Source organism: Echinops telfairi, unplaced genomic scaffold, assembly GCF_000313985.2.
Source record: "Echinops telfairi isolate 266 unplaced genomic scaffold, ASM31398v2 ScPeMD7_7420;HRSCAF=8458, whole genome shotgun sequence".
Classification (NCBI taxonomy): Eukaryota; Metazoa; Chordata; class Mammalia; order Afrosoricida; family Tenrecidae; genus Echinops; species Echinops telfairi.
Genome location: NW_022111320.1, coordinates 49,459,426 through 49,476,237, shown reverse-complemented (window position 1 = coordinate 49,476,237; position 16,812 = coordinate 49,459,426). Strand labels below are relative to the sequence as shown.

The window sequence follows — 16,812 nt, the reverse complement described above, 5'->3', positions numbered from 1 at the left end:
CGGGGAGGGAGGGGAAAAATGAGGACCTAATGTCGGGGGTTTAAGTGGAGAGAAAATGTTTTGAGAAACGATGTACAAATGCGCTTTACACAATTGGTGTGTGTATGGATTGGGATAACAGTTGTATGAGCCCCTAATAAAATGTTAAAAAAGAGAAAAAGAAAAAAAAGTCAGCTTTGAATGTAGAAGTTTGCAGTAGACTTTGAAGGGTGCTAAATTTCTAACTTATTTTCCTTAGAGTCAGCCAAGGAAGTAGAAATGGCATCAGAAAGAGAGAAGACGCCCACAGAATTATTGGACATAATACTGCCTGGTGAAACAGAGAAGGCCCTAGCCCAGGACACGGGGCCCCCTACAGAACCAGAGATGGCGCTGGCTAGAGACCTGGAACCGGTCACCAAATCAGATGTGGCACTGCCCCAGGACATGGTACTATTCACAGAAACCGAGGCAGTCCCAGCCAACGATGTTGTGTGGCCCACAGAAACAAATTTGTCTTTGGACAAGGATATGGTACTAGTCACAGAAACACAAGTACCCCTGGCCAAGGATTTGACAGTGTTTAAGGAAGAAGAGATGGCTTCACCTATTAAAATGGATTTGACCCCAGCAGAGGACATGGTATCAGTCTCAGAAACAGAGATGGCACTGGCTAAGGATCATACAATATCCACAGAAATATTCCCAGCCATGGAAGCATCCCTGTCCCCGGGAACAGAAGTGGCTCTTACTGGGGATGTGACGCTGCCCCAAGAAACCAAGGATGTGACAGAAACAGAGGTGGCCACCTTGATTAAGGATATGACCCCACCTCCACAAGTAGAGGCATCCCCCATCAAGGTTGTAGCTCCATCTCCAGAAACAGAGGTGACCCTGGCCAAGGGTATGCCTCTGTCTCCAGAAACAGAGATGACTCCGGCCAAGGGTATGGTTATACCTTCAGAAACAGAGGTGACCCCAGCCAAAAGTATGACACTACCTACAGAAACAGAGGTAACCCCGGTCAAAGATGTGGCTCCATCCCCAGAAACAGAGGTGGCCCCAGTCAAAGATGTGGCTCCATTCCTAGAAGAAGTATCCTTGGTCAAAGACCCACCTTTGCCTCCAAAAACAGCGGTAACCCTACCTACGGATGTGGCTCTCTCCTCTGGAACAGATGTGACTCAGGCCAACGACCTGACTCCAACCACGCACGTCACACCACCTTCAAAAGCAGAGGTGGCACCAGTGCCGATTCAGGACATGGAAACTGCATGGACACAGGGAGGAATAACTGAAAATTCCCAGTTTGAATCTCTCCAGGATGAGAAGCAGCCAGCTGCACCTACTTGCCTGACTTCACCAGGTATGGGTTTATGCTTGCTCTCACTGTTCCTGCCTCCCAGAGTGCAGTCTCCAGAAGGATGATGGACAAACCTGTTCTAGGTAATAAAGGCAGATACATAGTCTACTTGGAACGTCTCTTCACATTCCGACTGTCCTAGGCACCTCTTTCTCATTTCTGTCTCCTCCAACCTCTCACACCTCCATCTTTCTTTTCTGCTGCTCTTCTGTCTCACAGATAATTGAAGCAGCAGGAAAAACACCAGCAAGCTCACTACTTTATTGACCCAGCTACTTGTATCCGTACGCACAGGCTCTGCCTCCCTCCTGCTGTAACGAGTTAATCGTTCCTGCTCCCAGTTAAGGTCATTTCCTAGGAGAGCTCGTGTCCTTGTGCCTGCTCAAGCACATGGCTTTAACTGTTCCCTTACTGGCTTTTCCCTTTGTCACTGACTCACTCCCACCAACATTACAAGCATCTGCTCTTTTTTTTGGGTGGGGGAAGGTTGTTTTAATCATTTTATTGGGGCTCGTACAACTCTTATCACAATCCACATATACATCAGTTGTGTAAAGCACACTTATACATTCGTTGCCCTCATTCTCAAAACACTTGCTTTCCGCTTGGGCTCCTGGAATCAACTTGTTTTTCATTCCCCACCCCCACCTCCCGCATCTGCTCTTTTTCACATCTTTAAAATAATGCAAAAAAACCCAACTCCACAACTACCACTCCCTATCTTCTGTGCAGTACAGCAGAATTCTTCAAAGAACAATTTCTGCACCCTGTTTCTTCTGAGTGAAAAAATCATTTCAGAAATAATTCTTTTCTGAAATTTCTGTGGTATTTTATTGTTAACCTTAGAACCAGCCGCAGCCATGGGCCAGAAGTACAACTTACCTACAGAAGAGGATCCTGTGGTAGAGACACTGGAGCAGAAGAAACAGTGCGGTGGTCAATCGAAGGAGCTTGCTTCCGAGACCTCAGGTAAGTCGGGAAAACAAAACAATACAAGTAGACATCTTCCTGGGGCTGGTGAGAAACAGTATCTCTACCTCAGACCTTCTGAATCATGAGCTGCATTGTAACAGGACTCCTGGGTAATTCTTAGATATATATTAAAACTTGAGAAGCACTGCACTAAAGTACTTTCCAAAGTAAAGCTCTATTAATCGGTGAACTTCAAGAGTACACACTTTTGTTGATACACATGAATATCAACTTTGGATGACCCTTGTTTACTTTTTCTGTGTCTGAATAGGACGTGAACTTGAGGCCAGGGATCATGTCTTTATTAGTGCTTTGCACATGATCTTATCACCTAATAGGAGCTGAGTAAATATTTGATGTTTTAGGTGTGATTTCAGTGACCCTCAACATATCAAAAGTTTATCCACTTTTTACATGCAAAATGCATCACAATACGGCACACAGATGTTTATTTAAACCCTGGTCTTCCAGTCTATATGAGGAGACTCGACTCTCCCGCGTGAACTCTGAAACCAAAGGTTTACATCATAACTGAAAAAAATTGTTTCAGAGGTGGCACCAAATTGCTGCTGCTAGGGGGCCCAGTGAGTGTGTGAAATGTGGAGGGATGCCATGGCCTGGCACATTTTGGAGAGAGACACTAAGCTAAAGGTGAGGACTTAGGAGAAGTAAAGATAAGAACAAAAGGTACTGTTGAAATATTTTTGAACTCTTGCTTTGTTGCCGTTTGCTTTTTAATTTCTTTACAATCTGTTCACTGGGTCACATTTGACAAGGACTGTCGTAAACCTGCTGTTAATGGCACTTACCATGATCTTGGATCTAGGGATTTACACAGTGGACTGGTTGCCTGTGGGCAGGGAAACTTCCAAAGTCTTGCCCACCATTGCTTATCCTAAGTGACGTGACTCATTAGCTAGCCTACGAGCTTGGGATTTTGTTTTGAATGTTCTTCATTGGCTAGCTGTTTCCTTTCAGGGCCAATTCTTTTCTTAAGCACACCCTCCCCCCAGTTTTATTGACATATAATTTCCATACTTTAGATTTTAATGGGTTAAGGATATTAAAAGAATTGTGCAGTCATCCCCACAGTGGATTCTAAGATCTTCTCTTCATTCTTGTGCTCATGGCTAGCTCCTCATAGCTGACCCATCTGACCATTAGTATGCGGCTTTTTCAGAATGTGTGCATTAAGAACAGAATTTTGAAGTGTAAAGCATTTGTCTTTCAAAGTAGGATGCTCTGATTGAGAATGAGGATGCTTTTTCTTGGTGAAAATACTCATTATCGTGTGTGTCCAATGGTAGTGGTAGTACTGGTAGTAATAGAATAGAGAAGAAGCCTGCCTTCTTTTCTACTTCCCAAAATTGACCTGATTAGTTGACAAGCGTCTAATGCTTGTGACAGGCTCTCAAAACTGTAAATCCTTTCCAAACTCATATATATTTCATCTAATCCATTAATGTCACCAAAGAGAGAGACCAGGCGTGTTCCTGTGTGTGAAGCACGGAGGTCTGATAGAGTATCAAGACTAGCCAGGTAACCTCTGCACTCTATCTTGCTGCAGAATTGGGACTTGTGTACCAATTGGAAGTAATGGGAAGTAAAAGTATTCGATAAGATTTACAGGCAGTTAATGTTTATGTAGAGACATGAAGAGACTTCAGTTCGAATTTCATACCTCCAGTTTTAAACATTTTGTAAACTGGTTTGAGAGAAATCTTTGAAATATGATGATCTGTAGTAAATATTTCTAATCCCAGTTAGGGGTTAGAATTGTTTAGTTGGGGGAAAAAAGAAAGAAATGTTTAGTTAGGGAAGGAAGAGACTTTTTTCTAAACAAACTTAGTATGTGGAATGATGAAAAAAGATTATTTAAATAAGTCATCAAGGTGATTTTTTTAAAAAAAGAAACAGTAATAGTTTTTCGTTGGAATTTTAGCTAGCTTCATGTATTGCAGGTACCCCAACACAAGCCAAACAAGTTTGCAGACCCAATGACCACAGGTGGGTCCGGCCCAAGCCTGCCAGGGTCCCTCCTGAGATGCTGGGAGGCTGCCTTCCACAGAAGACTCTTGACCCCAGGCTGGGCCCCTGCCCTGTCTCTGAGTTGGATTTGGTCTCTGGTTCGTCTTCCTGTGGCGAGCTGGGCAATCAGAGGAAAACCATTGATGTTGGCAGGGAAGCCTGGGATACAGAAAGCACGCCAATGATGATGAAGAAGAAAAAGAAAAAAACAAAGCAAAAGAGATATCCTCAGCCCCGGGCAGGCGGGCTGTGGGGTGAGGACAGCAGAGATGTGCCTGAAAGCCGTTCCTTTGCAGCAGCTTCACGAAAGTTGGGTGTTCTCCCCACCCAGGGTACAACGATGGACACTGAATATGGACCTGTATCTACAGAGAACTCGACAAGGGAGTGTGTAGTTGACTCCGGAGCGGCCACACCGGGAGCTGAGAACTCTATAGTCTCCGAGCGTCTCAGAATTCCTATGTCTTCTAAAGAACAACACCCAAAAGCTGAAGTAATTTCTCGGCCCAGATTGAGAGTAGAGCCAGAGGTCAAAGGTGACAAGTCAGTACCACTGGGTCAAAACGAAAAATCACTGCAGCAAGATGAGTGCAAACCCCAGCCTGTGCCCCAGCGAGGGGCTCCTGTGCATGAAAACCAGAGAATAGGCTCGCCCGCTCTGAAAGAACCCCTTTCAGAAATCTCTGCACACCACAGAGAAACTCCTCTGGAGAGCAGACCCAGGGACGATTGCTCTCCTGTTACAAACCAAGAGGTTAGAGCTAGTATTTCAAGGCCCCAAGCAGCAAAAGAACTTCCTGATTTGACACCTACTTTGACAGCAAGTAATCCATTAGAAAATATTCTAAAAGAAGGGGATGATAAAAATCAAATGACTAAACTACAGACTATCAAGCAGAAAGAGAGTTCTAAAGGCACCGAAGCGGGTAAAGAACTACAAAGGGAAGCTTTCCCCAAGGCAGAGAAAGAAAGCAGCGTCTTTGCTTCTGAGCAGCTGCAGGACAAGGTGTTAGATCAGGCCCCTGAGCTAGCAGATGAACCTTTTAAGAGAATGGCAGGTGATGGCAAAAACAGGAAGGGAAGGGGGAGTTCTGGGAAGATGAGAGCAAATTCTGGGAAAGTGAGAGCAAGATATGAACTCTTTCCTCTGGTCAGCCCAGCTGATGTTGTACCAGGTGAACCTGCCCTCAGAAGAGGAGTGACTACTGAGGAGCAGAATGCGGAGCTGGGGCTGGATTCTTCCAAGCAACCGGGGCCCGCAGCTGATCTCACTGGGGCGGTGGTGACGAGGGAACCTAAGGACAAGACTGACCCTGCAGTGCCACTGATCCCTTTGGGGAATCAATCCGACATGACTCAAACTTCTGGTGGTAAGGCAGAAAGAGGAGCTGAGCACCTAGATATGGGTGTCAGTCACCAGAGCAAGGAAGGAAAGTGTCCATGGATGGATGCTGAAGCATCTCCCAGGATTTCTGAAAAACCTGAAAGAAGAGTCAATGAAAGCAAAACCAAAAAGTTTAAAAATAGTTACTCCACACAGCCTGCTGGAACAGAGAGCAAGGCCGAAATCATCACATCACCTTTTGCAGGAAATTATGGAGGTGCTACTAGCAGCCCCCAGAGAAACAAGGAGTTAGGACTTGATTTCCCCCAAATGCAGGTTCCTTCGTTCTCAGGTAATTCAGATACACCCACAGTGGCATTAGTTGACGGAAAGGCTAATTCATTTGAGCTTGAGGCTTTATCGGAGAACAAAACAAGCACAGCCAAGCCTTGTGCTGTTCCTGGACCAGCAGCTATAGTGATAGATGTGAGCTCGCAAGACCAAATCCACGGGGTAGGATTTGTTCCTGTAATACCGACTGAGGAGAGGAAGACAGATGCAGCCAAGGGACACACGGCAGTGGCTGACAAACTGAATAAAAGGAGCAGCGATGGAAAAAGTAAAAAGGTTAAAAATAATTTTCCTGAGAAGCACATTCAAGAGAATAAGCTAGATGCAACAAAAATACATGTTCCCATGGAAACCACAGAGGACCACAGGATTGAAGGACTGGGCTATGTGGACGAAAATAGAAATATTACATTCACCTGCCCCAGAACACCACCAAGGTTGGCAAGTAAGTCAACCCCTGTAGAGGCTGTGGAATCGTCAGCCTATAAAAAGCTGCCCGCGCCTGCTGCTCAAGTAGGGAAGGAAAGGGAATCCTTCCCAAATACCTGCACTGAAAGTGGACACGAAGCAGTCCCAGTCCAGATTTCCAGAGTACTGGAAATCTGCAGCAAAGACGGCCAAGAAAGACCTCAGGCCCCCTCTGCTTCCACAGACACTGGAGTTGCCCTAGTTTTCCCAGCAGATCACCTTTGTAAAAATAAAGGTGGGCGTGCTGAGCCCAGGAAGAGCGAAGCAGGGAGAGATGGAGGGCAGGTGGTAAGAGAGTCTGACTCAGTGCAAAGTGGTGCCTCTGATCACTCATTCAAGAAAGCCACAGAGCCAGCAGAGGGGCACCTTCTCCCTAGAGCACCAGAAGAGGGCCCCAGCCCGCCAGGAGATACCAGAGGCCTTGAACCAGCTGCAGGTAGGAGTGATTTCCCAGCACATCCAGGGAAAACAGAAAAAAACAAACCCGAGTCCCAGTCTACTCCAGTGCAAACTCTTGATTTACCGAGAGACAACATACGTAATCTCTGTTGCCCTGAGGATCAAAATGCTGACTGTAGGGATTTCAAGGACACAGTTAGTTTGAAAAAGGGGGTGCATATAAGTCTTTCAGCCCCAGAAGGTGAAAAGGATACATCGAAAGAAACTAGTCTGGCTTGTAAAATTACAGAATTGGAAAGTGTTTCCTTGGCAACACCAGGCCTCCACTCGGATTTCTTCAGGGGCAAAGTTGCACCTACCCCTTCCGGAGTGGTAGATGAGTTAGTTGTGACTGCTCCCACGAGTCCTCAATTCCCAGAACCCAAAGATGAGATTTTGGGGTCACCTCTGGAAAAAACATCAATATCTGAACCTATGGCATTGGGAGAAGGGAAGAAGGAAGTGAAAAGCAGGCTGGCTGAACCAATGAAAGGCTACATGAGACCTACCAAGTCCCGGGGACTTAGTCCCCTTCCGCCCAAGTCTGCAATCCAGGACCTAGAGCGATCCAAGCCGCAGAAGTCAACTGGTATGAACCAGCCCTTGCTGGGAAATGCGTGTGCTTGTGGCTTTTGAGTCAGCATCAGAGTGGCAGAAAACATATGCCTTGGTTCCATTCAGACTCTAATCATACTTCTTAATCATGGGTTTGTTCGCATGGGAATCTCTGACTACTAACGACGTGTTTTCTGTAACCAAGGCATGCCTTGTGTCCAGCTGGAGGGGCCTGGTGACTTGGTTGCATGACTTTATTACCTAGCACTGAACCTTGAGTTTCAAGTGAAGTAAAATTTCAACAGTAAAATATTCAGTAAAAGGCCCATCATAATCCAACTATGCTTAGTAAAGTAAAAAGACATTGTGCCTCCTCTGTGCAAAGTTTCCAGGCAAGTTCTGATCATTTGAAATAAGGATTCACAGGAGGAAAGAAAAGATTTCCATATCTAGCTGTCCTCTGGGGATGTCCCCCTCCCCCAAGTGTCTATTGAGGTCACACTGGTGGGCTTAAGTGCCCAGATTGCTTTGGGAGTAAATGGGACCGGTCTGGCCGCTGTGAGGCAGTGGTGGCCCCAGAGCAGCAGTGGCAGGCACAGGCTGTGTGTTTGTGTGGTGGAAAAGGTTTCTCAGTGACACAGCTGCAGCCTTGAACCAGTGGGTTGCTTACAGCCCTGGGCCCATGGTTGCTTGTGGGTTAGACTTTGGGACACAGCCCCTGTCCATTAAACATACTAAAATTTGCCCATCTAGAGGAGTCTTCTTTATTTGGCCCTTTTTGGCTCTAAGCATTCAAGTAATTGGGTGAGATTAAGAAGATTGCTGTAAGATTTAGAAAGACTCCTTTTTTATTCCTCCCTGAAAAGCATGCATTTAATCAGGCCTCCTCTGGTCCAGCCTTCAGAGAATCCGCTTCCTGGCCTTGGAGCTTTTTCACGGACAACAAATGACACTATTTCTTAATCACTGTTATCCCCGCTGCATGCCGTCGCTACTAACTCTGGAAAGAACAAAAGCACCAATTGGTTGTGGTAGCCGGTCAGACTTTGGGGGAGATTTGATCGTGGGATTGTGTTCTGCATGGCATGGACTTGTTCCTTTCAGATGAAGCTTGCACTGTGCATGCATTTGTACCTAGTAAGAAATACATACAACAATGTAATTGAGAATAAGAAAAAGTAATATTTTCATAAGATACTCTCATCTTTTCTGTTTTTATCTTTTATTAGCTATCCTATTTGTCAAGGCAAACCATTAAATAGTATGTATAGGGCTTTTCAGCATCTGTTAAAAATCTCTGACCAGTTACCGAGTTTCCTTTATGTCAGCTGTGATACAACAGGTCAACACAGAAGCTTCGTAAAAACGTAGCCATCTCTTTTGCTCGGTATTTCCGAAGAAACGCATAAGGTGTGCTCTTCATCAGGAAGCAAGGCAGGTGCTGCAGAGCTTTGGGGCCCCTTGTTTTTGGCCAGTGCAGGCTTGAGACTACACTTTAGGTGTGACCCTGCAGATTGTAAACGGTGGGTGATAGAATTTAGGACCAAATGGATTGCTACTTGTCTGAGACAGCCTTTTTCTCTAAGGACAATCCATACTTTCAAAAAAATTAGTTAAAAATATTTTCCACTAATTTTTAAAATAAGTAATAAAAACACAGGAGTATAGAGTAAACTACACAGTCCTTCCCCCTCCATCAACCCCAGTCCTGGTTCCTCTGCCCAGAGATAATTAATGTTAGCAGTATTTTATTAACCCTTCTAGACAGTAGTTTATGCATAAACAAGCAATGACATACATGCTTTTTAGCAAAAGAGATATACCTGCTGCTCTATGCTTTGCCTTTTAGACTCAACCATAAACCTACGAGATCTTTCCATATCAAAACAAAGAAAAGAGTGCTACTCTCTGATCACTGGATAGTGTAGTGCAAGGTCACTGTGAGTTGGGATCGAGTCATTGTCAGTGAATGAGTGATTTTACCACTTTGTCTTCCTTCAGTATTTCATTGATTTTCTAGATGAGAATTCACAGTAAATTAGGCTCCCACCTAATGGACGGGGTCATGTGAGGATTTTGTAATGGTGCCTGGGCACAGGCCAACCTTTGTGTCCATTCTCCAACATGTCATGTATTTGCTTGGGTGGTCATCCATGACTCATGTGAGAGCTGTTCTTAATAAGTTTTTTCTTATTTTGAATTATTCATGCTATTCCCCTGTCCCAAGATTGCCAATGATTCTACATATCCTGTCCTCATTTATCTTGTGATCAGATGGTGTTATCCATTGTTTTAAATATTTGAGCAAACTGTTCTGTACCTGGTTACCAGTTGATTGACTCGTAGGTACGGTTTGTATTTTTTTAAGTACTTTTATTACTGGGGGCTCTTACATCTCTTATCACAATCCATACATTCATCCAGTGTGTCAAGCACATTTTCACATATTCTGCCATCATCCCTTTCAAAGCATTCTCTTCCCACTTGAGCCCCTGATATCAGCTCCCCAATTACAGTTTGTATTTTAATTTAACTATGTAATATATGAAGGGACTTAGAAAAGTTCGTGGAAAATAGAATTAAAAGATCAGTGAAATTTTGACCAGCTTTTTGAAGCCACCTTGTATATGCTAGCCTTACTGCAGTAGTAATAAAGACTCTCTCTCTTTCACAGGTGAGCAAATAGAGAGATTCTTAAAGTTAAGGTCATGCAGATAGTGAAGTACTAGCGCTAAGATCGAAACTCAAATCTTTCTAACCTTAAAGCCATGTTTTCCTCTCTTTGGCCTCAGAAGAAACTTCCAGAGATTTTTAGATTCTTAAAAATAAAAAAATGGTGCTTGACAAGTAGTAAATGTCTTATGTATGTGTGTGTACATATATATTCATGTGAGCACCACCCAAGAGCCCTGAAAGTAGACAGTGAAGTGGTGAAGTGGTTGGCAGTTTGAACCCACTCGGCAGTTCCATGGGAAAAGGCCTGGTGAGGTACCAGGATTAGCCCAGAAAACCCTGCGGGCAGCTCTGAGTCAGAATCAACTCTGTGGCATGTGACAACAAACAACAACATCATACGCTAGAAATCCTATCAGTATAAAACGTGCATATAAACCATAAAGCAGGAAAATAATAAGTAGCCCTGGTGGTGTAGTGGTTACGCGTTGGGCTGCTCATCGCGTGGTCAGCAGTTCAAAACCACCAGCCTCTCTGTGGGAGAAAGATAAAGCTTTCCTCTCCTGTAAAGAGTTATACAGTCTCAGAAAGACAGTTCTCACAAGGACAGTTCTACTCTGTCCTATAGGATCGCTCCGAGTCAGAATCAACTTGATGGCAGGGAGTTTGTTGTCTGTTTCTTAGGCACTATGGAAACACTTTGATAGCTAGAGAAATAGACATTTTTGTGAATCAGAGGTTGAATTAGAATTGGAATTCTCAAGATAGAGCCTATGTTCAGTTTATTTGTATATGAATAAATATTTGAGTACTCAGCATGGTGCTTTATAATTATATGGTACCTAATGATACTTTTTAAATCACAAATTATCATTAGCTAGTCTTATAGAAAAGGACTCTATTTCTTACTGTTTGCTCTCCTGATGTTTCCCAGGCCAGTCTCAAATTAGTGAAACGTCAGCAGGAGGTTTCATCACATGGTAAAGCATTTTGATCTAGCAAGGAGGATTGATGAGCTACTTCAGGAAGTCTAAGTGTATATCAGAAAAGATGGTTACTCCGCAAGGAATTCCCGTGGGGACTGTGTTTGGGGGACAGGAAGCTTGAAAGGGTGGTCCATAGCGGATGTAATTTCTGCAGTTGCTTCACATTATTTGCTGTGCGGGAAGCCCAAAGGAAGTGTTGGCACCTAGAGTTGGGAGTGACAGTGCACTTGGGACGTCCATTACTGTGAGTGAGACAGGCTGCTTGTGTTGTGTGTGTCAAGTTCATTCAGATGCTTAGTGACCTTGTACTGACAGGGTAGAGCTGCCACATAGGGTTTTTTGTAAGTGGGAGCAAATTACCAAGTCTTTTTTTTCCCCACAGAGGACTGGTGGGTGCTAACCACTGGCCTTTTGGTTAGCAGCCAGGCACTTACCCTCTGTGCCACCAGTGTCCCGTACGTTCTCCTAGCAGCAGCAACCCACCGCCATCAAGTCAGAGCACAAAGTAGGAGTGCCCCTGTGGGTTTCCAAGGGCGTAACTCTTCATGTTTCCCGCACAGAACAGCTGATGGGTTCAGACTGCCGACCTTACGGTTAGCAGCCCACTTGATAACCCACCACACCACAGACCCCTGAAAATACGAAGGTCCCCCCTTTGCTTTGCCGAGAGAGAGCTGGTCTCCTTTTTATCTGGCTTCGTTTCTTTCTCCATTTGCTTGAGCCCGTCAACTGCCTTCCAGCAGCCAGGAATGTCGGTTTATGGTGGGAAGTTTTGGTGTGAAACTTGAAGTAATTTATAAACCCAAAATTCTAGCAGTTTCAAGGGCCCTTGTACATAAATAAAATATGTTCAGCAGATGAAGTGGGTTTTTTTGTTTTGCTGTGTAATTTTAAAACTTGTTACTATTTGACACTGGAGAGAGAGGTACTTATTTGGTGGTATCTTAACTCTAGGGCCATTTGTGAAGTTGCTTTCCTAATGTCTTCTCCCGCTCACCCGCTCTTTATCTGACTTGCTTGGTTTTTATCTCTTTACCAACTGGATATTGATGACATTTACTAGGAAATCTTATATGTCAGATGGCTAAATATAACTACCATTTATTGAAACTTACTTCAGCACTGCCTTAACCTATTTTATTCTTCACAGAATCCTATGTGGTGAGTGCTACCTACCATTCACCTCATTTGAGCCCTAGCATCTAAATATTCTTTGAAAAATATCAAACAGTGTCGTTCTCCTTCTTTAAGAGGACATTGTCCCTCTTCCTCACCTTCCACTTTTCCCTTCTGGGTGACAGTAGCCTAGAGCATCCAGAAAACAATTGATAGAATAACTTCTAGTCTTAGCTTGTGATTTTCAGCTTTGCCGATATCTTTACTTCTTAAAAATTATAAAGGGACACTCATTTCCACTTGTGATGCTTCCAGTGAAGTGAGCCAGTCTTTTATCTATTTAACTGATGGCAATTTGAGTGCGTTAGACAAAAGATGTAATTTTCGTAAAAGCGTGGCCTAGATTGGTCTTCTGCATAGTGAACACTCAGTAACAATGTAAATCCTTAATGTTGGTTGGTTCAGTTCATTTAACAGTGGTTACACATTGGGCTTAGTGCTAACTGCAAGGCCAGCAGCACAATACCACCAGCTGCTCGCTCCTTGGGAGAACGACAGAGGCTTTCTACTCCCGGGCAGTTCTACCCTGTCCGACAGGGTTGCTATGAGTTGGAACCAACTCTGTGGCAGTGCCTTGAGTTAAGTAAGATAACTCCTACATTCTAGGAGTAGATTCTTAAAATACATTCTCTGTTCCTCAGAGATCCCAGAGGGAAGAGATACATATGGAAGCTTTAGTTCTAGTGGGAGAAGTTCTGTAATAGAAGTGTGAGCTATAGACTATGGAAGTACACAAACAGAAGGTGACTGTGTCTTCAACCCACCTAGAGAGGTGGCATCTTTTTGGAATGTCCCTTGCCTACAGAATTTTAGGCTCCGTGGGTCTGAGTTTGAGTCTGGACTCCTTTGCGTCTGAGCAGAAGGTGGTTTCTTACTTTCCTTTTGTTTCTGAGTAAGAATATAACTATATTTTCTTACAGATAATAGGACTATTGATTCAACACTTTTCAAATTTACAAGATAAAACAAGGCTTAGAACTGGATCACTTGGCCCTTTCTCTTCTTATCACCTCCCAGTTCAAAATGCTTGCATCTTTTAATGGCCAGCATCCTCTTGGACCTACAGTTAGGCTCAACACATTCAATCTCAGCATGATCTTCTCCCCCCCATCCCCATTTCCAGCACACACACACACACACACACACACACACACACACACACACAAACACACCGTATATTCATTTGGGGATTTGAATACAGCACAAAAAAAGATAAATTATAATTGCAGATAGAAACTTGAAGTCCTTTTCTTCATTAAGCAAAAAAGAAACATTATAAAAAGGATCAGCGGCTAAGGTGAATTTTTGCTGAGTGGTTTGAGAGGGCTGGCGGTTGGAGACTCGGAATCTTATATCTGCTTTTTCCATTAACTCACCCCTGAACTCAGGCAAACCACACTTTCCTTTTGCTCCTCTGCAAAAGGAGGAGATTGGGTTCGAGGCATTCCAGGCTTCTACCCATTGCATATTATTCTTGTCCTTGAAGCACTGTTTTTAATGAAAAGTAACCCTTGTCCTAAAAAGGATTTGGGGTAGGAAATCCTCACATTATTAGAATGAGTTTTTCTTTTTCTATTTTCTGTTCATTATCCATTGCAGTCGGTTATAGAGATTTGTTTTGCCGACCTCTTATATCAGAAGGGTCCCACATAGTATATTAAATCCCTAACTGGGAGTGATAAAATCTACGTCACATAGAATCATGTTTTGCCATTCTAAATGCTGTATTTGCATTTCCCTAATCAGACCGAGGGAGTCCTGGTGGTGCCGTGGTTACACATACGTTGGGCTACTAATCACAGGGCCAGCAGTCAGAAACCCCTGTCACGCTGCAGGAGAAAGTTGCACAGTTAAGGCCTCAGAAACTCACAAGGCCGTTCTACCCCGTCCTAGAGGGTCACTATGAGTTGGTGTCAGCTCGATGACTGAGAATCATCAGACTTAAAGGAGAGGTAGATTCCTATAACTCCTTATGTTTTTCTACTGCAGTCAGACCACTGGGTGAGCATCAAACATGGGTGTAAACCTGAGCATATGGTAAACAAGATGTGTTGGGCATTCACCTCTAGTCTGAGTTTCCCCCCTGGGTTTATAGTTTACTCTCTTGGCCACAACCCACCTCCACTCCACCCCGCCCCCCACCTACCCCCACTCCTTTTCTGATGGTAGAATCTTGTAGCTCTGAGGTCTCTTGAGATCTGTGCTTGGCTTAGTAGCCCGGTGCTAACCCCATCATTATCTTCCCTCAGATTGACCATATTTTAATCAGTAGTGTGTTTGAAATATGATCTGGAGTACAGGCTCCATTGTAACCAGCTTGCTTCATTGCCCTGGTTGCTGCTCCTGGCCTTTTGGCCATTTTCAAAACATTTTCTTTCTACTTGAGCCCTTGGTATCAGCTTCTTGTTTTTAGTTTGGTTCGTTAATTTGGCTGGTGCGCTGCTCTACAGGAAATGATGAGGCGCGCTGTTCCCACAAAGATGCCACCGCCTTGAAAACCCTCTGAGACACTCTACTCTGTTCTGTCGGGTCACTGTGAGTAGATGACAGTTCCTAAGTCAGGGAGGGGGCTTTTGTTTCATTTTTTTTTTTTATTTTGTATATGGGAATTAAAAGTAGTCAAGACTTTCTTTCTTTTTTTTAAATCATTTTATTGGGAGCTCAGCCAGCTCTTATCACAATCCATCCATCCATTGTGTCAAGCACATTTGTATATTTGTTGCCATCATCATTTTAAAAACATTTTCTTTCTACTTGAGCCCTTGTTATCAGCTTCCCCCTTTTTCCCCCTTCCGACACCACCCTCCCTCCCTCACAAACACTTGATAATTTATAAGTTATTATTTTTTCATGTCTTACACTGACCTATGTCTCCCTGCACCCACTTTTCTGTTGTCCATCCCCCAGGGAGGGGATTATATGTAGATCATTGTGATCTTGTGATCGGTTCCCCCTTTTCTTTCCCCACCTTCCCCTTACCCTCCTGGTATCCCTATTCTAATTGTTGGTCCTGAGGGGTTTATCTGTCCTGGATTCCCTGTGTTTCCAACTCTTATCTGTACCTATGTACATGCTCTGGTCTAGCCCGATTTGTATCATGATCATGATAGTGGGGAGGGGGGTGGGGGAAGAGCATTAAAGAACTAGAGAAAAGTTGTATGTTTCATTGGTGCTATACTGCACCGACTTGCTCATCTCCTCCCTGCGACCCTTCTGTAAGCGCATGTCCAATTGTCTACAGATGGGCTTTGGGTATTCACTCCGCTCTCCCCCTCATTCACATTGATGGGGTTTTCTGTTCTGGGTCTTTGATGTCTGATACCTGATCCCTTAGACTTCTCAGGCTGGTGCCTTTGTTACATGTGGGCTTTGTTGCTTCTCAGCTAGATGGCTGCTTGTTTACCTTCAAGCCTTTAAGACCCCCAAATGCTATATCTTTTGATAGCCGGGCACCATCAGCTTTCTTCACCACATTTAGTAGCCAAGACTTAAAGTTCTAATTATTGCCTGAGACTTTTTTTAATGGAGAAGGTGATGATGGAGAGTGTGGCAAGGCTGGCTGCAATTAAAAATCATTTGACTTTAAGGAACAATTTATGAAACGGCAGGACTTACTGAACATACTGGTCCCTGAGGCCCAAGTTAAAACTGTTTTTTGAGTTGGACATTGCAACAGGCCTGCAATTCCTTAAATGCATGCTTGAACCTTTTTTATTGAGATATAAGTATTAAAACTTGAACACAATCTCATCATCTGACTCAGTCTAGTTTTACTCCCCTCCCCCACCCCACCCCCACCACCAACCAAAGAGCAAAAGTATCAATGAATTGAGGTAGGTGTATGTGTGTTTGGGAAGATATGGTCAGTTTTTAGTGGATGGCATTGTTGAAATTACCTGATTCATAAGTTTTGCTCTGGCGTCATCATACTGCACCACAACCTCCTATACCCCCACTTTCATCACGTGTTAGTCTGTTAAAAATACGTGTAAAAAAAGCGTAAGAAAGTCAAAATGGCACTTTTATTTGAAGACTGTACTCAGTCTTACTGTTTCCCATTACTAATGATAATCGTGACCTGTGTACACACCTCCTTTATTTTTTAGATAGCCTCACTTCCGCCCTGCCCTTCGCCATAAATTACTCTTTGACAAAGGGGTGTTTATCAGTGCTTTAGCGTGCATTACTGCACACCTCCTGAGGTCAAGAGGAAGGAGACATGTATATGAGGCTCAGTTTACTTTCAAGACGGAGATTAAACTGAAGTCACACTTTGTTCAACATCACAGCACTGCCCATGAGCGTGTCCACGTGTACTGTGGAGTTACTGCAAAAGGCGTCTTAAGGTTTGCCCGGCGCTCCAGTTGAGGATTTGAGTAAAGGGTGCAAGTGATAAGAGCACTGTGATAGGGGCAAGTGCTTGGGCACAGAGGCCTTAGTGGGTAACCTTTCCTGAGTGGGGCTTGGTCGTCTCTTCACAATTTATAAACCAAACATGG

At 44.0% G+C, this 16,812-nt stretch overlaps 1 protein-coding gene across 1 annotated transcript in view; it reads left to right on the top strand.

The window, feature by feature from the left end:
* MAP4 (microtubule associated protein 4) overlaps positions 1 to 16,812 on the top strand; it is a 140,787-nt gene that overhangs the window by 92,105 nt on the left and 31,870 nt on the right. Inside the window, exons 7-10 of the mRNA XM_045297704.1 lie at positions 239 to 1,345; positions 2,189 to 2,311; positions 4,276 to 7,512; positions 11,086 to 11,131. Of these exons, the coding sequence (XP_045153639.1) occupies positions 239 to 1,345; positions 2,189 to 2,311; positions 4,276 to 7,512; positions 11,086 to 11,131 (4,513 nt within the window). The remainder of the gene's footprint in view (positions 1 to 238; positions 1,346 to 2,188; positions 2,312 to 4,275; positions 7,513 to 11,085; positions 11,132 to 16,812) is intronic.